The 21,919-nt window shown below is 40.6% G+C and overlaps 1 protein-coding gene across 1 annotated transcript in view; it reads left to right on the forward strand.

The window, feature by feature from the left end:
* NEB (nebulin) overlaps nt 1-21,919 on the forward strand; it is a 105,380-nt gene that overhangs the window by 41,650 nt on the left and 41,811 nt on the right. The window contains exons 65-103 of the mRNA XM_064718377.1: nt 153-260; nt 384-695; nt 1,308-1,511; nt 1,665-1,769; nt 2,306-2,413; nt 2,538-2,849; nt 3,933-4,136; nt 4,361-4,465; nt 5,057-5,161; nt 5,243-5,554; nt 5,850-5,954; nt 6,199-6,297; nt 6,473-6,574; nt 6,756-6,863; nt 7,704-8,015; nt 8,139-8,243; nt 8,326-8,430; nt 8,963-9,067; nt 9,916-10,023; nt 10,112-10,225; nt 11,075-11,272; nt 11,928-12,032; nt 12,454-12,558; nt 12,638-12,742; nt 13,201-13,308; nt 14,001-14,114; nt 14,557-14,754; nt 15,915-16,019; nt 16,303-16,407; nt 16,671-16,778; nt 17,051-17,158; nt 17,512-17,619; nt 18,778-18,882; nt 18,971-19,075; nt 19,255-19,353; nt 19,537-19,647; nt 19,803-19,907; nt 20,132-20,236; nt 20,507-20,611. Of these exons, the coding sequence (XP_064574447.1) occupies nt 153-260; nt 384-695; nt 1,308-1,511; nt 1,665-1,769; nt 2,306-2,413; nt 2,538-2,849; nt 3,933-4,136; nt 4,361-4,465; nt 5,057-5,161; nt 5,243-5,554; nt 5,850-5,954; nt 6,199-6,297; nt 6,473-6,574; nt 6,756-6,863; nt 7,704-8,015; nt 8,139-8,243; nt 8,326-8,430; nt 8,963-9,067; nt 9,916-10,023; nt 10,112-10,225; nt 11,075-11,272; nt 11,928-12,032; nt 12,454-12,558; nt 12,638-12,742; nt 13,201-13,308; nt 14,001-14,114; nt 14,557-14,754; nt 15,915-16,019; nt 16,303-16,407; nt 16,671-16,778; nt 17,051-17,158; nt 17,512-17,619; nt 18,778-18,882; nt 18,971-19,075; nt 19,255-19,353; nt 19,537-19,647; nt 19,803-19,907; nt 20,132-20,236; nt 20,507-20,611 (5,340 nt within the window). The remainder of the gene's footprint in view (nt 1-152; nt 261-383; nt 696-1,307; nt 1,512-1,664; nt 1,770-2,305; nt 2,414-2,537; nt 2,850-3,932; nt 4,137-4,360; nt 4,466-5,056; nt 5,162-5,242; nt 5,555-5,849; nt 5,955-6,198; nt 6,298-6,472; nt 6,575-6,755; nt 6,864-7,703; nt 8,016-8,138; nt 8,244-8,325; nt 8,431-8,962; nt 9,068-9,915; nt 10,024-10,111; nt 10,226-11,074; nt 11,273-11,927; nt 12,033-12,453; nt 12,559-12,637; nt 12,743-13,200; nt 13,309-14,000; nt 14,115-14,556; nt 14,755-15,914; nt 16,020-16,302; nt 16,408-16,670; nt 16,779-17,050; nt 17,159-17,511; nt 17,620-18,777; nt 18,883-18,970; nt 19,076-19,254; nt 19,354-19,536; nt 19,648-19,802; nt 19,908-20,131; nt 20,237-20,506; nt 20,612-21,919) is intronic.

Here is a 21,919-nt window from a genome sequence, read left to right on the forward strand (position 1 = left end):
ACTAGTGGAAATTCAAAGCTAAGTCAGCATTTCTTTAATCATAAAGATGTTCTGAAACACACATTCATGAAAAATTCAAGAGACAATTATGAAACTTAGAAATCCCATCTTTCAGAATATTGACAAGCCATTTTCTGTCTTCTCTTGTGTAGAAACTTTATATACAAGCCTGGGAAGAGGCCAAAAAGAAGGGTTATGACATGAGAGCTGATGCAATTCCAATCAAAACTGCAAAAGCATCAAGAGATATTGCGAGTGACGTATGTTCTTCCTTTACATTTATTTTCAGTTCCCTTATAAACAAGACTATGCATTTTTGTGATCAGTAGCAATAGGAAATGAAGGGATCTTCATCCCAGATTCACTTCTTTTTGTGTTTGCAGTACAAGTACAAAGAAACCCACGAGAAGCAGAAAGGCCACTACATCGGGTGCCCCAGTGCCAAGGATGACCCCAAGCTGGCGCAGGCCGCGCGCGCCATGGCCCTGCAGAACGACCGCCTCTACAAGAAGGCCTACAACGATTCCAAGACCCAGATCCACATCCCTGTGGATGCCCTGTCAGTGCAGGCAGCCAAGGAGTGCCAGAACTTGGTCAGTGACGTTGACTACAGGCAGTACCTGCACCAGTGGACCTGCCTTCCTGACCAGAACGACGTGATCCACGCACGGCAGGCCTACGACCTGCAGAGCGACGTGAGTGACAATCACTGTAGGAAAGCTTTAGGGCAGCTGTGTGAGGCTCTGTTTGTTAGTGACTGGCAGATATGCTTTCAAATGCACGTTCATGGGCCTGCAGTTGGTTCTGGTATGTTTATTTTATCCTTTCCAATGGATTTCAGCCTGGGTGCCAGAAATATTTGGGGCAGTTCATAGGGAAGCCATGTTTTCTTGGTCTGCTCTAGAATGTTTGTTTTCAGACTCCTTGCAGGTCATGCCCCTGGTTTGAATGCAGTGTCTTAAAGGTATCATTGTTTCTGTGCAAATTAGTGGTGCTGCGTCTAGAAGGGACCTGATACAACAGAGCATCACTGGCTGCTTGTTGTGTAAAGAGTAGGAGAATAATTTGGCGAAAGGCTTATAAAAAATCTTTTTCCACTTAGAGCTGCATAATCCCAAAATGGTTTGGGTGGGAAAAGACCATCTTATTCCCACCCCTTGCCACAGGCAAGAGACACCTTCCACTAGACCTGGTTTTTCAGAGCCTCATCCAGACTGGTCTTGAACATCTCCAGGAACTGAGAGCCCACCAGCTCTCTGGGCTAAGAGTTACCTCTGCAATGCCAGTAACCCTTGGTTTGTTTGTAGAACGTGTACAAGTCCGACCTGGAATGGCTGCGAGGCATTGGCTGGCTGACAGAAGGGTCTGTGGATGTGGTCAAAGCCAAGAAGGCCCAGGAGATCCTCAACGACCGCCTGTACCGCACGCGGCCGGAGCAGCTGAAGTTCACCAGCATCACCGACTCCCCAGACGTTGTCCTGGCCAAGACCAATGCCATGCAGCTCAGTGATGTAAGCTCCCCTTTCACATTTCATTTCTTTCTGGTGGAGAGTAGAGTTTCTATGGTGGGAATGATGAAGTTTTGCAAGTTGGAATTACTGAAGAATTCCTCTTGGTGTTTTTCTCACCATGCTGAATTGCCGTTGTTCTTCCTTTCTCCTCAGCGTCTGTATCGTGAGGCCTGGGATAAAGACAAGACCCAGATTTCCCTCCCTTCAGACACTCCTGTCATGCTGCAGTCCAAAGTCAATGCTCTCAACATCAGCAATGTAAGAGAGTAACATGAAATATTTGTGAAGTGTTAGAAAGTGAAGGCTGGTAATTGTTCTTCCAGTTTTTGCTGTAAATGGTGGTGCACAAACCCACCTTCTAATGTACTTGTAAACAGGAAATTGCATCCAGAGGCTTTTTATCACCTCTAGGCCTATCAACAGGTTGTGTGTTCATGAACAAACTCCCAAGCTCAGTGTGCAGTTCCACACAGCTTCTGCTCCCTTTGGCAAAACCTGCCAAATACATTCCGTGGAGGAGTTGTTGGAGTCTGCAGACATAGTGGTCTGTCTTCAGGAATATTTCTGCTGCCTCTTTGAGTTTTAATCTTGCACCTACTTTAAGTAATGAGTTTTCTGTTGAGATGCTTGCCAGGATCATTGTTGTCACTCTGTCAGTTACAGGAAGCAAACAGGGCTCCCAAGCTGGTCATTTGCCTGTCCCAAGCAAACAGGGCTCCCCTGCTTCCCAGCAAGCAGGTTTTTAGAGAAGGCATTTCACTATGTTTAACAAAGGTGATTAATTTTCTTTGCAGAAACATTATCAGAAAGCCTGGGATGAGGTCAAGGCGAAAGGCTACGACCTAAGAGCAGATGCCATTCCCATCAAACAAGCCAAGGCCTCCAGAGACATTGCCAGCGAGGTACAGCCTTCTCTTCATGTGCTGCTTGTGTCCCAGCAGAGCTGAGTGGAGCTCAGGCTGGCAGCCTGAGCCTGTGGCTGTGCCCAGGTGAGCAACACACCTTCTGTTCTCTCTGCATTTGCAGTACAAGTACAAAGAAACCCACGAGAAGCAGAAAGGCCACTACATCGGGTGCCCCAGTGCCAAGGATGACCCCAAGCTGGCGCAGGCCGCGCGCGCCATGGCCCTGCAGAACGACCGCCTCTACAAGAAGGCCTACAACGATTCCAAGACCCAGATCCACATCCCTGTGGATGCCCTGTCAGTGCAGGCAGCCAAGGAGTGCCAGAACTTGGTCAGTGACGTTGACTACAGGCAGTACCTGCACCAGTGGACCTGCCTTCCTGACCAGAACGACGTGATCCACGCACGGCAGGCCTACGACCTGCAGAGCGACGTGAGTACCCACAGAGATGTGTAGTTTTATTATTCAATAGTTTATAGCCTTATTCTGATTGTTCAGTGCTATACAGTCACAACAGATTTATGTTGACACTGTTTTCTTCAATTTTTTGTTACTGCTATTATGTGTTCTTTTGCACCCTTAAATAGCATTGGTTTTATCTCCGAATATTGTAAAACTTTAGTTGATAATGTGTTACATAATGCTTTTGGGCAGATCTCATTTGGAGAGGCTGAAGGATTTGTCTTTCTTGCTTTGATGGGACTTAGGGGTAAGAGCTATTTGCTGCCTTGGACTCAGGTGGCTTTTTTTTACTTCTGTTTGCTTGAGCAAGCTTGGAAATTTCTTTAATTGGAAGAAAACTCTGTGAGGTAGCCAGTGAGAGGTTTTAGTAGCTGAATGCAAAGCAGGATCAGTGCAGCTGATTTCCTGACCTGGCTTTGCTGCTGATCAGTTCCTCTTCCACTGTTTCAATTACAAGCTTTGGAGATGAGGTTTGTCAGTTTTCCTGGTAGGCAGCTTGGGGTTTTGTTAGGGCTTGTAAATTGTTGAAATTACTAGAGGAAGAAGTGTTTTGGAGGAGACAGGAACAGTCTTCTAAGCTCTTAATATTCATCATCATTAACTGTAGCTCCTTTCAGTTGTTTCTACTTACAAGGTTTAGAATGTGTTGTTTAAGAACTGAACTACTTAAAAACTTGTGGCCAGATTTAATTTTACTTATGACACTGAACATCTCCCGTCTATAAAAAGGATTCACCTGACTCTGGCTAGGTTTATAAAACATAATCTGCTTTGCATTAAAATAATTAAGACAATCTTAAAATAATTAAAGCTTAAATAATTAAGACAAGCTTAAAATAATTAAGCACTTGAGTAATGTCCAAAGTGAGGTAATGATTTTTCTCATTAGGAAGATAAGTGCTTGGAAGCCTGAAATGTTAAAGGCCTTTAAAATTCCGAAATAATTTAATATATATTAAATTATTTAATTATAATTAAATAATTAAGACAAGCTTAAAATAATTAAGACAATCATTTTAAACAATGTTTTCCTTTTCTGACCATCTCACCCAGGCTGTGTACAGGTCAGACCTGGAGTGGCTCCGTGGAATTGGGTGGTTGCCCAACGACTCTCCAGAAATTAAGAGGGTGAAGAATGCCCAGGATCTCCTGAGTGACAACGTGTATCGGACCCCCATCGACAGCGTGAAGTTCACCAGCGTTGTGGATTCCCCTGATGTTGTTCTGGCCAAGACCAACGCTGAACAGATCAGCGCTGTACGTTCCAACCTCCTCAAAGCTGCTTCCACACTAGAAACTACAGCTAAAGAGAAATCTCACTGCTAAAATATAAAACTGATCAGCGGTGTTTTGAGTTTAATGCTTTTCCAAACATTTTGCTCTTTAGAGCTGATAGTTCAGGAGAGATTTATGGGATTTTAAGTTATTGGTAAGTGAAATTCAATAAGTCTGATGATATTATTAAATGACTGTTTTAACAGCAAAAATATAAAGAAGCCTGGGAAAAGGACAAGACTATGATCCACATCATGCCAGACACCCCTGAAATCAACCTAGCCAAGGCTAATGCTGTTAATTACAGCCAGGTACGTTTATCATTCTGTTTTCTCTAAAATAGTACGTGGATTATATCATTCTATGATATTGAATCTCTGTGAATCTCATTGAAATCTATCCTCATACAGGGCTTGTGGCAATCCCTTCCCTCTATTGAATGTCCTTAAAGTATTCAGCCATTTAAAAATAAACATTTGTGTTCAGCTATTTTAATTTTTTATTAATATTAAATTATTAAATAGATATTATTATTATTATTATTATTATTATTATTATTATTATTATTATTATTATTATTATTATTATTATTATTATTATTATTATTATTATTATATTAAATTATTGATATGATGCCCCACTGAGGGAATATTTTATTAAAATGGATGACAACCCAAGGCATAGAAATATTTTCTATGCCTTTATAAACACCCTTTTGTGCTTTATAGTTTGCACAACTGGTGTTGCATGTTTCAGAGGCAGCTGCATTTATGGTTAGGAGCAGGACTACTGCTCAAAAAATTTCATGGTATTTCAGCAAATAAATGGCTGGAGACTCTGTTTCTGTAATGGCAAATGCCAGAGCATTCAGCACGTGTGTGATGTTTTATCTGTCTCTTCAGAAACAATATAAAGGAGCTTGGGACGAGCTGAAGATGAGCTACGATTTGAGAGCAGATGCAATTCCAATCAAGACAGCCAAGGCTTCCAGAGAGATTGCCAGTGATGTAAGTGCCAAAAGAGGCATCTCCCATGCTCCGAGGGCTCTTTCTAGCTGTTACTGATGGTGGCCTCTGCTCTTCCCCCAGTACAAATACAAGCTGGAGCACGAGAAGCAGAAAGGACACTACGTGGGAGTGCCGAACGCAAAGGGAGATTCCAAAATCCAGTTTGCCCTGGACGTGGCCAAGGTTCAGAGCGAACGAGAGTACAAGAAGCACTTTGCCAAGCAGAAGACCCAGTGCCACCTGCCAGTGGATATGGTGTCCATCGTGTCAGCCAAGCACGGGCAGGCCCTGGTGAGCGACGCCGACTACCGGCACTACCTGCACCAGTGGATCTGCCTGCCCGACCAGAACGATGTGATCCACGCCAGGCAAGCCTACGACCTCCAGAGCGATGTAAGTCCACCTGAAAACACCCCCTAACTTAGTCCTGTATTGCCTCTTCTCATCCTGCTTCAGCTCTAAGGGGTGGGAATCTGTTCCTGAATTCAGGGACACCTTGCTCTTTGTTAGAGTTGCAAAGTGTAGGCCACTTATAAATGGTTGAAGTGGGATAAATTCAGATGTAGTGCTCATACTGGAATTACTGCTCCCCTTTTAACCACTGCATTCAATTCTGTTATTTTTTGAGTCATGCTGGATTGTCCAGGGAAGTGTAGCTAAGAGCATGGACCCTCTTTTGTTTTCCCAGGCTGTTTATAAAGCTGACTTGGAATGGCTGCGGGGAATCGGGTGGTTGCCAAATGATTCCCTTGGAGTCAAGCATGTCAAATATGCTGGAGATCTCCTGAGTGAGGTAACCAAATGTTTTTCAATACTAAAATTTTCTTCAGGGGTATTTGTCACTCAAAGTATTTTAAATGGTTTAAACAATGGGTTTTGTTCAAATGGAAAATGCAACTGTAGTATTTTCACAACATTCATTGTGTATGGAGAGGTTTTTCTCCATGAGAACTTCCTTGTCTTGTGTATCTTATTCACAATTGCTGTGTTAGGCATCAAATATTCCAGAGTAATCTGTTCTTCTCTTTCTTGTACAGAGGAAGTACCGCACGAAAGCTGAAACTCTGCCGTTCACTCCCGTGGCTGACAGAGTTGATTATGTCACAGCAAAGAACAGCACTGAAATCCTCAGTGATGTAAGTTTGCTCTCAGTGTCTGGGCTACATTTGACTTCTGTGATTCTGTATTTAATGTGCTTTGTCTACTAGCCTTGCCAATTCAGGGGTTGGTTTGTTATTTTGTGTGTAGATTATGGTGTTTCCCCAGTTCTGTGGGGGTGCTACAAGGCAGTAATTTCTTTCTGTGTCCTAGATTAAATACCACAAAGAATGGAATGAGGCCAAGACAAATTACACTCTCACAGATACACCACAGCTGGACATGGCCCGAGAGGCAGCCAGAATTCTGAATCAGGTGCGTGGTCTCTCCTTGACAGCTTCTACTCCCATTTTTTAGGTATTTAAAAAACCTGCCTTACTGATAACAACCTGAAGGAAGGATTTGTTATCCTTATGCCTCTAAAGAAACTACATACGTGCAGTAATTGTGATCACTGCAGTAGTGTTGATTTCCTCATCACTTTTATTTCCCACAGAATTTGTACAAGGAAAGCTGGGAGAAAGAAAAAGCCACTGGTTACCTCCTGCCTCCTGACACGGTGCAGATCTCTCATGCCAAGCACTCGAGTGATGTCCAAAGTGAGGTAATGATTCTTCTCATTAGGAAGATAAGTGCTTGGAAGCCTGAAATGTTAAAGGCCTTTAAAATTCCCAAACAGATTTAAAAAGCTTTCCATCTGGGGTAACATCCAGACTTTTCATGGCCTGTGAATCCCACTGTCCTCCAAATCATTCAGCTATCTTTGTGATTATGGGGTTTGGAGGTATTAGTGCTCAAGGTCAGATTCCTTCTACATTCCCTCTCTCCGGGAACAGTCCTTTCAAAATCAACTGAGCTGGACTTCCATATTTTGTAAGTGTTAAATTAAAAAAAGTGTAAAATTTGAAGTGATACTGTGATTATAACATATATGGCTCTAACTTCACTTTTTTGGCATATCAAAATCTCTAGGCCAGTACACACTTTTCATTTTTAACATTTACGTAATGGATCTTGAAATTATTACATTACTCTTATTTGGAATAAACATTTTGTCAAAACAGTGTGATGTAAATACCATAAATAAGCATTCACTCTTCAGACAATCTCAAATAATTTGTTGCCAAAGTGAGACTAAATACACTTGTTAGAAAACATTTTCTAGCAAGTCTTTCCTCCTGTGTTAACAATACCTTTTAGTGAAAATGGGGAGCATATTAGACTAGAAAATGCTATATTTTGAACAGGAAGGCTTATACAAGGTAATATTATTGTTTGTGGCCAGATTTTTATCTGGTGATATACTGAAAACCTAAGGCTGCATTTGACAGCTCCCTGTCTCGTGTGCTGTTTGTGTTGACAAAGCTGAGGCTGCTCCCAGGTTAAAACCAGAGTGGGCCCAGCCAGTGCTGATTTTCTCTGTGTCTCTCCCCTGTCCCACCAGCTGAAATACAAAGCTGAGTATGTCAAGCAGAGAGGGCACTACGTGGGAGTGCCCAAGATGAGGGACGACCCCAAGCTGGTGTGGTACGAGCACGCGGGCGAGATCCAGAGCGACAGGCTGTACAAATCCGACTACAACAAAACCAAGTCCAAAATCCACATCCCTTCAGACGCCATGGCAGTTGTGGCTGCCAAGGAGGGCCAGAACTTGGTCAGTGATGTTGATTACAGGCAGTACCTGCACCAGTGGACCTGCCTTCCTGACCAGAACGACGTGATCCACGCACGGCAGGCCTACGACCTGCAGAGCGATGTGAGTGGTGGTGCAGCCCTGTGTGGTCCTTTCTACATGGTCTGGCCATGGATATTGCCCACAGCACATCATCCATCCTGAGCTCAGTCATTTCTGTCCTTTTGCATTGTCTTTCTGGTTTAGAACATCTACAAAGCTGATTTGGAGTGGCTCCGTGGCATTGGTTGGATCCCTCTCGATTCAGTGGAGCATAAGAAGGTTAAGAATGCACAAGAACTGATAAACAAGGTAAGAGAAAATATTTCAGCAGTTCCACAATTGGCACTTCTTTCTCACGCAGTGTTTAAGACATTATTTCACCTCTTTGCAGAGAGCGTACACCAAAGAAGCCCTGGATAACTTTTCCAAATACACCAGTGTGGTTGACACTCCTGAGATCACTTTGGCAAAGATGAACTCTGTCAATCAGAGTGATGTATGTACCTTTTTTTAAAAATAAATTTCATATAGAAGAATTAGAAGATGATTAAATTGCTTTTGCTAATTATACTAGTTTTAGCCTTATTTATTTGTGTGTGCACCTCATTAATAACAGGCTTGCCTGGGGTGAACAAGTTTAGTAAGAAGTGATATAAAAGAACAACACAATACTGCTGTCCAAATAATTTAACATTTTACTGTAGAAGAATATGGCATGTCCCTGACTTAGAGTTTGCATAGATTTTTCTAACAGAAAACTGACTCCTGTTCTTGATGAACAGTTCATGGAATCCCTGGTGTTGCTAAACTGTATTTGCTGAGCAGTATCTTGAATTTTTCAAGAATACCATGTGTATTTTGAGGTGACACAGTAACATTTGCCTGTGTATTACAATGGTTGAAATGTCCTGCACAGCATTATTGCATTGAGACACAAGAGAAAATTAATGTTTATTACTAATAGATGGACTGTTGGCAATAATGTATTTCTCCAGTGGAATTAGCACTGTGTTTGATTTCTTTTGCAGCTAAAATACAAAGAAACATTTAACCAGGAGAAAGGCCAGTACATTGGGTCTGATGATACTCCTGCTCTGCACCATGCCAAAGACATGGCCTTGCTCCACAGTGAGGTGAGATCCCATAAATATCAAACTCTGAAATGTGGGGTGGACCTGAGGAGCTGTTCCACTCTCAGCAGTGTGGCTAGGGAGGTTGTTTAAACCCTTTTTGCTTCAGCTTTCCTGTTTGGATCACTGGAATCAGGATGATTTCTTTCTTTGTTGAAGTGATCTCAAAGGACAGCTCTGTGGTGCGTGGAAGTCAAAATAGTGTGACAAAACCAAATATCGTTCCATCCAATAATATCTTTGGAGACTACTGATAAATTTTACATTTACTTTTTGTGTAAGAAATGAAGACTGTAGATGATTTACATTATTAAGCAGTTACTTTTGAGTAGTCTCACTGATTTTCATGAGAAACCTCAGTTTTTTAAAATTAGAAGTGATTACTCATTCATATGAGTACACACTTCATCACTTAATCTGAAGGTGAATATATTTAATATTTAACAAAAGGTATTAGGAAAGTGCCATTGACACTAATGTTTCTTTAATAAACACCAATATTTCTTGAAGATTTTTCACAGTATTGATAATCTATAAAATGATCAATCTTAATTCTATACTGCACTTTTATACCAGAGCTCATATTTTGGATACTTTTATGACCCTTCTGGTATAAATGTAATAAAGCAAGCAGAAATCAGCTCAAATTTGTGCTCAGGTAACTTCCTGAAGTGAACACTTGTCCTGTTTGCCTTATACTGAATGACTGTTCAAAATTTACATTCTCCATTACATTTATTGGGAACAACTCTGTAAAAATATTCTGTATTCCATGTTCTATCCCATGTGTGTATAAATGGGAAATATAACTGATTTTTTAATTACACCTGTGTGTGCTTTTTCTTGTCTAGAAACACTACAAGAAGGCTTGGGAGCTGAGCAAGCCCATTGGATACTCTCTGGATGAGAAATATGTTCCACTTGTGGGAGCCAAGCATGCAAACCAAATCAACAGCGAGGTCAGGAGGAATTTCCCATTCTTTCCCTTTTCCCCCCCAATATGTTGTTAGAATGAGCATTAAAATTTCCACATGAATATTTTTTCAGCGTAAATACAAGGAAATATATGAGAAGCTGAAAGGCCACTACCTGGCTGGGAAGGATATTGGTGATTTCCCCGGTGTCATTCACTCCCTGGAATTCCAGAAAATGAGGAGCGCGGTAAGGAATGAACAAGTCTGGAATATTTTCCATTTCATTTATTTCACCATTTATTTCACAGATGAAATTCACTATTTTATTACTTAAACATAAACAGTGCAAAGTTTAATGGAACTCTAGAATCACAGGATCATTAAGGTTGGAAAAGACTTCCAAGATCAAGTCCAACCTCAACATAAATTCACAATAATATCAGTAAAAATTATTTCAACATGCTTGTGTTACCTGAATGCTTATTTTGATATGTGGGTTGAATAATTGAATTTAAAATTATTTAGGAGATTGAGAAGGGATTTGTACAGCTGTTAGGAATACTACAGTAAGGAAAGAAAAAAAAAAACCTGTTTCTGTTTCAGTCTAAGGATCTGAGCAGTAAAAATACCATGTGTGATTAATTTCCTTTGCAAATAAAAGTGTAGATTTTGAGTTGAAATAGGAATTTAAGAGCTGGAAAAGTAAATGCACATTTGGTGTGTTGCTGTTGTCAGCAGTGCACATGCAACGCGTCACGCAGGGCCTAAAATTAGTGTAATCCCAAATATTCTATCTTTAATTAGATGAAAACCATGTGTGAGCATGAGTTTTTTAATCCTGAAGACTTGTTAGTTTTCTCATCAGGTGTTAAAACTGCCAGTGAAGGTAATTGTTGCCCTTCCAGAAATTTGACAAAATAGAAGGTGATTCATATCCAGGTTAAGATTTATATCCTGTTGAATCCCATGGCAGCTTAGCTACTAAATCCAGGTACCACATCTCAGATTATGCTGTGACCTTTTAGTCCAGAACCCAAAGTTGCCCAGAAAACCACTCTGATTTCCTCTCACCTTTTCCCCAATCTTTGCTTTTCAGCTGGCCTACAGAAAGAACTATGAGGACACCAAGAAGAACGTCCACATCCCCACTGACATGATGAACCACGTCCTGGCCAAGAAGTGCCAGCACATCCTCAGCGACCTGGAGTACCGGCACTACTTCCACCAGTGGAGCTGCTCCCCCGAGGAGAACGATGTGATCCACGCCCGGAGAGCCCAGGAGATCCTGAGTGATGTATGTCTGTCATTAATTCACAGCCATGCATTGGGCTGGCTTGGGAGGGACCCATCGAGGTCATCCAGCACACCCCAAAAATCCCACCAGGAGCCTGAGGGCATTGTCCAAACCCTTCCAAATTTATGTGAGCTTACTGAGCCCATTGGTTTGATATTACAGCAGCCTTTCCCATCATTTTTCCCAAGTATCTTCCAAAATATTTAAATATTATATTAAATTAATATTAAATTTAATATTAATTAAACACAAAAATTAATGTTTGCATAGTAAATTATTACGCATTAATTGATTCATTAATATTAATTAATAACCGTGGCCTTGGATTCTTAGTACCAATCACAGCAGTGATCCCTATCTACTGTAACTGGGAATGCTGGAATTAGCACAGGGGCCAGGACAGCATCCAGAATCCTTCTGGATCCAATGGGTCTGGAAAAGAATTCCCTTGTTTGTTGGGGTTGTATCAGCCCACAGGTGAGAGAATGGTGCTCATATTCTGCAGCGAGTGGTGTCCCAGCTTGGGCCAACCAACATTCCCAATAAAACCTGAAGTTGTGTGAGTTACCTGGCTTAGTAGGATGCAGAATTCCTTGGTTTAATTGGCAGAAGGCAAATTTCTTCCTAACCTAATCTTCTGTTCACTTCCTTGTAGTCTGTGTATAAAGATGACTTAAACTGGCTGAAGGGACTTGGATGTTACGTCTGGGATACTCCACAAATCATACAGGCTAAGAAATCCTATGACCTGCAGAGCCAGGTAAGTCTTCCTTAAATAAAGAAATAAATATTTTTGTGGGTTTTTTCTTCCATTTGTGATTCACTGGGTTGACATGTCCTAGTCCAGAGCTGAATGAAGTAATTCCTGTTACATCAGAAATATTTTGTTTAAACTGTGAAAATGCCGTCTTGGAGTTGCTTCTGTAGAGACATCACCTGTGTTATTGGAGGAGCAGAAAACAGGAGAATGTAAAGAGAGCTGTGTTTTTTAATTTCATTATTCCTTAGTCCATACTGGCTGTATATTAAGTATTTCTGTTTTATGATCTGTCACTTTCAGAGTTGATCTTAACTGAGCTGTAATCTTTGATTTCAGCTGTCCAGATTTTAAAGGAAGCTGGCAGGGGACTTCCAGATCTTTTCCAGCACTAATGGGTGTTTTGTTGGTTTTGTGTCCTTAGATAAAATACACCTCTGCAGGGAAGGAGAACTTCCAGAACTTCAGTGTGGTTACAGACACCCCTGTCTATGTGACTGCTCTGCAAAGTGCTGCCAACGCCAGCGAGGTGAATCCCCACCTTTTCTGCTCAGGATTGTCCTGCTGAGCTTTGGAACCATTCACTAAACCCAGCTTTCATCCCCCAGGTGAAGTACAAGGAGGAGTTCCACAAAACTAAGGACAAGTACACAACTGTGACTGAGACAGTGGATTCACAAAGAGTTCAGAGTTTGAAACACCTCTATAGTGATGTAAGTGTTTATGCACAGTTTTCTTTCTCTTAAGGACCTTTAATGTGGATTTTTGTTCACTGTTTGAAGACAAACATCCAAACCAGGAGCTTCTCAAAGCCAGTGCTGTCCCTCTGCACTACTTGAGCTTGGGGGAGATATTGTATTTCAGGCAAGGCCCATATTTTCCAATTGTAATGCCAGTCTTGGCAAAACACCTGGATTCATAAACAGATTTCCTGAATAAAATTACACCTGAACAAAATTAAAATCTCTGACAACAGACAATAATAGTTAGAAAGGATTTTTATCACCCTTTACATGCACTTCATATTAAATATCACTTAATATCTTCTTTACAATGCTTTACCATATGGTGTCTAAATAAAAGGAGAAGGGCTTTTGGTTTCTATTGGTTGCTGGTAATTATTTACAAGAATTATTTTTCCACTCACACAAACTTTTCTATTTCCCCACAGAATCTCTACAAGAAGGCCTGGGATAAAGTGAAGGCCACCAGCTATGCACTGCCCTCTGATTCTGTAGCCTTGGCACGTGCCAAAGAACTGAAGCACAATGCAAGCATTGTAAGTGAATTAAATTATTCATATTTTAATCACTGCAGTGAATAAAAAAATCTAATAATTAAATCCTTCATGCCTTGCATCTACTATCGATATAAATATTTCTTAAACTTTAATTTTCCTTCCCCTTTTGAGATATGATATGTATCTGTAGATAATGATTTTTCTCTGATAGTCATTTGGGTAACAGTCCTTTGTGGCTTCTTGTCATGGAAAAAAAAGTCAATTTTTATAGTAATCCAAACTGAAAATGTTAGGGTTTTTATGGTCTAAGTTTTTTTCTAGGTTTTTTTCTCTAGTCTAAGTTTCATGATCATCCAGGTAAGAAAAACACCAAAAATCTTTAAATTATGCTTAGTATGGTATAGAAAACATCTTATGCTGTAGTGAAGTTTTAGAATTAAGAGAGACCACTCCACAGATCTCTTTAAATGAAACAGCTAGAACAATAGATAAGTGCCTTATCCTACATATATTTATTTTTAAATCCTCTAGTCAGCTGTTGTTTTAAAACCTGATTGTTATGATGTGCTTTCTTCTCCATCTAAGACAAAACAGAAAACTAAAATCCTGCTTTAAAGCCTTTCTCTACTTGTTGGACTCAACTTCTTGCTTAATGCTGATGGATTTTGTTCCAAGCCCACAAGTGACTCACGGGAGTCAGTTAATTGTTGCATTTCTTTGCTCGTGCTCAGGTCAAATACCGTGAGGAATATGACAAGTTCAAAGCCCTGTACACCCTCCCCAGAGGTGTTGAGGATGATCCCAACACAGAAAGGTGCCTCAGAGTGGGGAAGCTCAACCTTGATGTAAGTGTTGGTTCTGGATGTGTGTTTTCCTGGTGAAGCCATGCTCATCTCAGAAGCAGGAACTCAAGGAATCCCCGTGCCTTGATCCAGGCATCCCATTCCCATGTGCACTTGGCAGTGTGCAGTATTTGCTAAATTCTAGAACACAAGCATAAATGTAAGTTTTAACTCAATTACTGCATTGCCTGCATGGGCAAACCTTTAGTGTAATATGGGTAAAATCATCATCTGCCTTCTTTTAACTCCTCAGCACAACGAAAATTGAACAAATCACATTTTGCCTCCCTTGCTGAGGTTCTGCAAATTATTTTTAGAGCAGGCCAGGTGTAAATTTTAGTCAGGGCCAAAGTGATTGCTCTCCCACTGACATCCCATGAAAGCAGCAACGATTTCCTCCAAATTTATCCACACAGCTTCACTGAGCATTGCTTTAACTCCACAGCGCCTGTACAGAGAAGCCTATGAGAAGACCAAAGCCAAGGTGCACATTGTGCCAGACATGATGGACATCATGGCAGCCAAGGATGCCCAGAAGAAGATCAGCGAGGTCGATTACCGCACGCGGCTCCACGACTGGCTGTGCCTGCCCGACCTGCAGGTCAACACCCACGTGAGGCAGGTCACAGACCAAGTCAGCGATGTAAGTCCCCAAACCACCTGTTCCTGGCTCCCTTTTGAGAATGTTCCTCCAGTTGTGCTCTGTTGGAGGGAATGTGTCGACGGAAGGAGACCAGGACATCCAGTTGATCATCACAGGCCCAATTTTATTGATCAGCACAGCGGGTTAAATACAGTTCATAATTAACTTCATGCATATTGCAAAAGTTGAGCTCAGGATTGGTTAGTTACATATCAGCAGTTACACCTACTTTTACATTCCTATGGTCCTACTTTTGATACTTTCTACATATTCTTAGGAGATATTCAGGACTAATCTCTACTCCCTTTCTCCATGTTGCAGCAAGGCCACTGATTGCAAGCTGCTGACATCTCCTTTCAGCTTGCTGACTGCTGATTTCTCAGCTTGACCAGTGGCAATATGTCAGCATGGCCTTTCTCAGCTAACCAACTATTAATAAAGCTCTCCACACTAAAGCTCTCCACAGGAATGATTTAGCAATAATTTCGCTGGAGCGCTCTGAAGTTGCCACTTGGCTTAATATGGGTCATTGAGATGGGGCTTATTTGAATAGAATCAGAAAATCCTAGAATGGTTTGGGTTGGAAAGGACCTTAAAGCCCATCCAGTTCCACTCCCTGCTATGGAACACCTTCCACTAGCCCAGGTTGTTCCAAGCCCTGTCCAACCTGGCCTTGGACACTTCCAGGGATGGCAAGTCCACAACCTCTGTGCAGCAGTTTCAATAATTTCAGTGTTAATGGTGCAGGCATTTGGGTTATAACATTATAGTTCTACCCTGTCTGTAAATTGTCCTTTATTTCATTGCATGAGGTGTGGAAACTTTGGAAGTCTGAGAAAATTGTGGTTGGGCAAAGCTTCTACACACTTGCCTTGAGCAGGTCAGCCCAGGAGTAGGATCTGGCAGTAAATCAGAGCCCAGTAGGATGAACAGGTGTTATTGTTTATTTTTAAAATCATTGGATTTTTAATTTATTGCCCAAATTGAACAAAAAATTACTTAAATTTCTGAAGGAATTGTTTTGATTTTCCACCAACAAACAAACAAACGTAGCAGAAACCTTCCTTGCCAGCATTTGACAGTTGTGTTTTGGAATGATTTTAGAAGTAAGGGATTAGATCCTGATGGAATTCTTACAGGCTCCTTCTCTGCTTCCTTAGGTGATCTACAAGGATGACCTGAACTGGCTGAAAGGCATTGGCTGCTTTGTCTGGGACACTCCTGAAATCCTCCATGCCAAGCAAGCCTATGACCTTCGCAGTGATGTGAGTGGATAACCCTGCATTTGCTTCTCAGTCTTCTTTTCAACTCCACTGTGGCTTTACTCCACTCCAGGTGTAGTCTGGAAAATGTTATTTGTCCTTCTTGATTGAAGGATTCATTAAATAACAAACCATAGTTCCAATATAATTTCTGTTTCAATGCTGGCTCTCTAATAAAATAGCTCAGTGATGAAATGAATAGTAAGTATGGTAAATATGATGGTACAATAAATTAAATTAACAATTACTAGCCCTAGTAATTAGAGCTCTTGCTTTCTCTCTGCAGATTAAGTACAAATCTAAGGCAGAAAAAATGAAGAAGGACTTCACTGTGGTCACGGACACTCCTGTCTATGTCCAGAATGTGATCAGTGCCTTGAATTTAAGTGAAGTAAGTGTTTCTCTCACCTTCCAGCCAATATTACAAATACTGTTACCTCACCAGCTTTAGAAATGGGACTTTAAATATGTTTTTAATAATTTAATTTCAATCGTTGTTGTTATCTACACCTCATTGTAGACACAATCACTAAAATCATTAATTGTCTGAAGCCAAAAAACTTTAATCCAGTTTTTTTAGGAACAATTCCCATTGTATGCAAACAAAACACACTGAGAGAGAATGTGACAATCATGACTTTTTCTCTTTCCCAGGCTGTCTATCGTGGTGATTACAAGAAGAATGTCCAAGGCAAGATGATCCCCACTGATAAAACAGTGGATCTGGAGCGGGCATACAATGCAAACAAAATACAGAGTGAGGTAAGTACAAAACTTGGGGCTTCACAGAGTTTGTGGTACTGAAAAACCAAATTGTCTGCTTTTGGCTTTTCAGGTGAAGCTGCATCTCACTGCTCTGAAATGAAAGTGGGAAAATATCTTCATTCAAGCTATAACAATGCATTTTAATGCGTTTTCCTCCCAGGCATGGGGGATGTATTTTGCCAGTTGTGATGGAGAGGTTTCTGGGCTGGAGGGATTTTGCCCTCAGTGTTGCTGACAGCTGTACAAAGCCTTTCTCTCTGCTCTTGCAGAATTTGTATCGCTGGGCTGGTGTGAACGCTCTGCCCACGGGCTACAGCCTTCCCACGGACACTCCCAACTTCCAGCACGCCAAACACGTCAAGCACATCAGCAGCGACGTAAGTCAGGGTCTGAATCCTCCAAATCATCCTTCTGCACCATGGCAGTGATCAGCAGCCCCACATCAGGGACTCTCAGCTTGGGCCTTTACTATCAAAATGGAAATTTCCTCAGCATTATGCAAATACCTTATTAGATGCAAGAAAAATTTATTGTATTATTAATTTGCGGCCATATGATAAAGGGAGAAGGAATTATCATGTGTGGTGTATTTAACTGTGATCCAGCTGCATCTCACTTGTTTATCTCTAAAAATCCGTCCCTTTACACAACATGAATTTCTGTCAGAGCTGCAGTGTAGCCAAGAATCATAATCAAATTTAGTTTCTGTGTGTTTTTGTACTTCTTATAGCTGAAATATAAAGAAGCCTACGAACACATGAAAGCCAAGGGCTACACTCTGGGACCTAAAGATGTTGGCTTTGAAAATGTGAGGAAAGTCAATCAAGCCATTAATGAGGTACAGTAAATATATGTATTTGCTTTCAGTTGTATTTGCAGTGCCCAAAATATTCATAATGAGAGTACATTGACTGCTGAGTTGTAGGATCCCTCTTCTTTGAGGCTTTTTTAATTATTTAGAGAAGTATCCATCAAGAATGGTGAGGGATCATTGATCCAGGCTGAAACTGTTACCATAATATAAAACTGCAGCCTGATTTTATTAGCTGTGATTAAAGTTGAACAGAAGTTATTGTACCTGTATAAAATTGGGTTGCAGTAGTTTTAGGTTCTATATATATTTATTCACTTCTTTGATCGTTGGTTTTAATAGTATGAAAATTAAGTATATGTATTTATATGTTTTTAGGATTACAGTCTGAGATTTCTATATTATTTATAGTTCTATATATATTATTTGGGTCGTAATAGTTTTAGGTTCTATATATATTTATTGACTTCTTTGATCATTGGTTTTACTAGTATGAAAATTAAGTATATGTATTTATATGTTTTTAGGATTACAGTCTGAGATTTCTATATTATTTATAGTTCTATATATATTATTTGGGTCGTAATAGTTTTAGGTTCTATATATATTTATTGACTTCTTTGATCGTTGGTTTTACTAGTATGAAAATTAAGTATATGTATTTATATGTTTTTAGGATTACAGTCTGAGATTTCTATATTATTTATAGTTCTATATATATTATTTGGGTCGTAATAGTTTTAGGTTCTATATATATTTATTCTCTTCTTTGATCGTTGGTTTTAATAGTATGAAAATTATAAGTATATGTAGTTATATTATGTTTTTAGGATTACTCTGTATTATTTATAGTTCTATATATATTATTTGGGTCATAATAGTTTTAGGTTCTATATATATTTATTGACTTCTTTGATCGTTGGTTTTAATAGTATGAAAATTAAGTATATGTATTTATATGTTTTTAGGATTACAGTCTGAGATTTCCAGGATTTATTGAAAACTAAAATGAGAAAATGGGAATTTTAATGGGAAATGGGAATTTTAATGGGAAAATGAATGGGAAATCTTTGCCTGGGGAGAGAACAGTAATTTGTGTAAGAAGCGCTTGCGCTGTGCTGAGCTTGTTTGCCATTTCAAGGTTCTGAGCTGTGTTCAAGTGCAGAATGTTGTCTCTTGTGACAGAGGCTGTACAGGGCCACCTACCACAAGAACAAGGACAAGATCCACACCACGCCTGACACGCCTGAAATCCGCCAAGTGAGAGCCACCCAGGAGGCTGTCAGCGATGTAGGTGCCTTCCCCACACAACAGCTGAAGGGCTGGCATTGTCCCCTGACCAAACAGTTGAAATGCTGCTTTGTTCCTTGTCTTCCAGCTGATCTACAAGTCAGATTTCTTCAAGATGCAGGGCCACCTGATCTCCCTGCCCTACACCCCTCACGTGCTGCACTGTCGCTACGCCGGGGACATCACCAGTGATGTAAGCAGCACCTGCAGCCAGGCCCAAACCTCTCTGCTGGCACTGGGGTTGGGTTTCTCCCTCTTCCTTTCTGTTCTGTAACCAAAAAATGCTTTCTCACTGCCTTGAAGGGCTGGAGGTTGAAATGTCCCAAAGGTCAACCTTGGTTTTAATTTCGTTGGTTTTAATTTCTCTCGTAGATTAAATACAAAGAGGACCTGAGGTGGCTGCAGGGCCTGGGCTGCTTCCTCTATGACACTCCTGACATGGTCCGTGCCCGCGAGCTCCGCAAGCTCTGGGTAAGGGATTTCCTCTGGAACTGAGCAGGACAGCAATGGATTTATTGCTGTGCATGCAGGAAGTCAAACCGATGAAAATGAGCAAAGAATGAGGGAATTTTGTGCCAGTTTGTTGTTTCAGAGCACTGTTGGGTTGCACTGTAAAATTTCCTTTATTAATAATAAATATTTTTTCCTTTCCAGTCTAATTATATCTACACAAGTACTGCCAAGAAAATGTGGCCTAAAGTCCAGGTGGTGTTGGATACTCCTGGATACAGAGCAGTGCAGGAGCTAAAAACCCATCTGAGTGAGGTAAATTCTGTTATTTCTGCACAATTGTGTAGCTGTAATTAACCCCTCCCCGTGTTTTTTACTGGAATAGATGAGGTGTTATAAATGCAAAGCTGTGATTGTGCAGCTTCTAAACCATTGCAGAAGAAATAATTCCTGGTGCTGTCTTTTTCCAGCTGGTTTACAGAGCTGCAGGCAACGAGCTGAAGACAAAATACACGTCCATCCTTGATACACCTGACCTCATAAGAGCCAAGACAGGACAAAAAATACAGAGCCAGGTGAAAAAATTGTGCTGATACGAAAATCAATCAGGGGGTTCTTCTTAAAATATTGTTAAAGTACAGCAAAAACTTTCCAGGCTTTTCCAAGCAATGTAGAATTCCTAGAAATCGGTGGTTATGTTTATATTGTGAATTTATAGCTGTTTTTCAGAGACTTTAGTGGAATTTCAGAGAATTTAGTAGAAGTGTGGGTTTTTTTGATTATTTTCTTCTTGCTGCAGTACTTGTACGTGGAACTTGCCACAAAGGAGAGACCCCACCATCATGCTGATGGTCAGACTCAAGCCTTTGCACATGCCAGGAGTGTCAAGGACATGATCAGTGAGGTAAAATCTTGTTTTCCAATTTGCTGCCACTCTGCTGAACTCTTTGGAAGTTTTATTTCTAATTTTAGTGGTCATTTCAAGGTTCAAATCTGTGCCTTCATTTAGTTTTCGCTTTCTTATACTTAAATTCCACATTTCCTTTGTAAGTTCTGGTGAAATAAAACATTCTGGAAACGTGTTTTAGGGTTTTATAAGACAAGCTTTTTTAACAGGTTGGCAATTGCTCCTAAAATTGCAATGATGACTCTTTGCTCTTGCTGTCTCTCTTAGAAAAAGTACAAAATCCAGTATGAGAAGATGAAGGACAAATACACCCCTGTCCCTGACACGCCGGTGCTGATCAGAGCCAAGAGAGCCTACCTGAATGCCAGCGATGTGAGTGCTCAGGAACTCCCTGCTGCTTCCCTTGCATTCTGCATGGAAAAAACTGGAAAATCACTGGGGAGCCAACATCCAAAGCACAGAATAACTCAGTGCTCCCAATCCAGGAAGTCCCCTAATTTGCATGTCCATTTCCATTTGAAATTAGGAACATTATTCAGTTTTTGTTGGAGATTTTTTCAGAGATGGCTTAGAAAGCAGCTCTGAGGAGCAGATTCTCACAGCCTGTTTCTGTGAACAGCAGAGGTTCTCAGGTTATTTTTAATTACAAGTAAAAGTGACAAACATGAAGGCCTTGAGAGCCTTGCACATCAGAGTTCTCAGGCAGCTTTCTCATAACAAGTGGATGTTCTATCTTTGGCTGTTTTGGGAAAGCAAGAATAATTTTGAGAACCCAAATCTTGGTATTGGAAACATAAGGAGGAGTTGGTGTGTAATCTCTGGCCTATTGTGAGCTCAGATTTTGCAATATTCATGAAGTGAATTAACACTGTTATAAAAGGTGCCTGATTGATCAATAAAGTGGAGTCGATGCTGACCAATGCAAGGTGGGTCGTCTCCCTCCAACTTCAATATATGGTGAACTTCAATAAGTTTTGATTTGATTCTACTGCAATTTTTCTCTTTTTTTCTCTTCCAGTTTTTAGAATTAATTTTCATTTCCCATTGTACTGAAATACGGCTGTGCAGCAAAGTAAAACCAGATTTAAAATAATTTGTTTACATATCACGTCTCCAAATAGAGCAGGCTGGACTGAAGTGATTGATGCTGGGGCCAGGATAAAATAACTTTTATCAGCTTTTTCATCTCAGTTTTGTGTTAGAAGTAAACCGCCCTGTCGCTGGGAATGTGTTCATTTTTTAAATTCAGAAGTAGATTAGAGAGAAGAATTACCTGAGGTGCTGCACAGGAGGTTGTTAAGGTGAAATTGATTTTTTCAAGCGTGGAGTAGTTATTTGTGATTTAAGGCAATTTAAAAATGCTCATTTGTGAGAGCTTTTCCATATATTTCAGAACCAGCAGGATGTGAAAGGACATGTGCAGGGCTGGTGCTTTTTTTCTAGGGTTTATTTAGCCTTACTGCTCTGAGAGTGATTTTTATATATTTAAATGCTGCCAAGGAGCATCCCAGCTCTTCTGCACATGGGAACTTCTCCTCTGAGAAAGTCTGGGATGATCTTCCTGCTTTCTTCTAGACCAGGGCAGGGAAGATTTTTATGCCAGAAGTGGCATTTGTATTATTCTAGAGAGCACTCCTGTGATGCAGGGATGTTTGTTCCTCAGTCTGGAAGTGAACTGGG

Source organism: Zonotrichia leucophrys, chromosome 7, assembly GCF_028769735.1.
Source record: "Zonotrichia leucophrys gambelii isolate GWCS_2022_RI chromosome 7, RI_Zleu_2.0, whole genome shotgun sequence".
NCBI lineage: Eukaryota > Metazoa > Chordata > Aves > Passeriformes > Passerellidae > Zonotrichia > Zonotrichia leucophrys.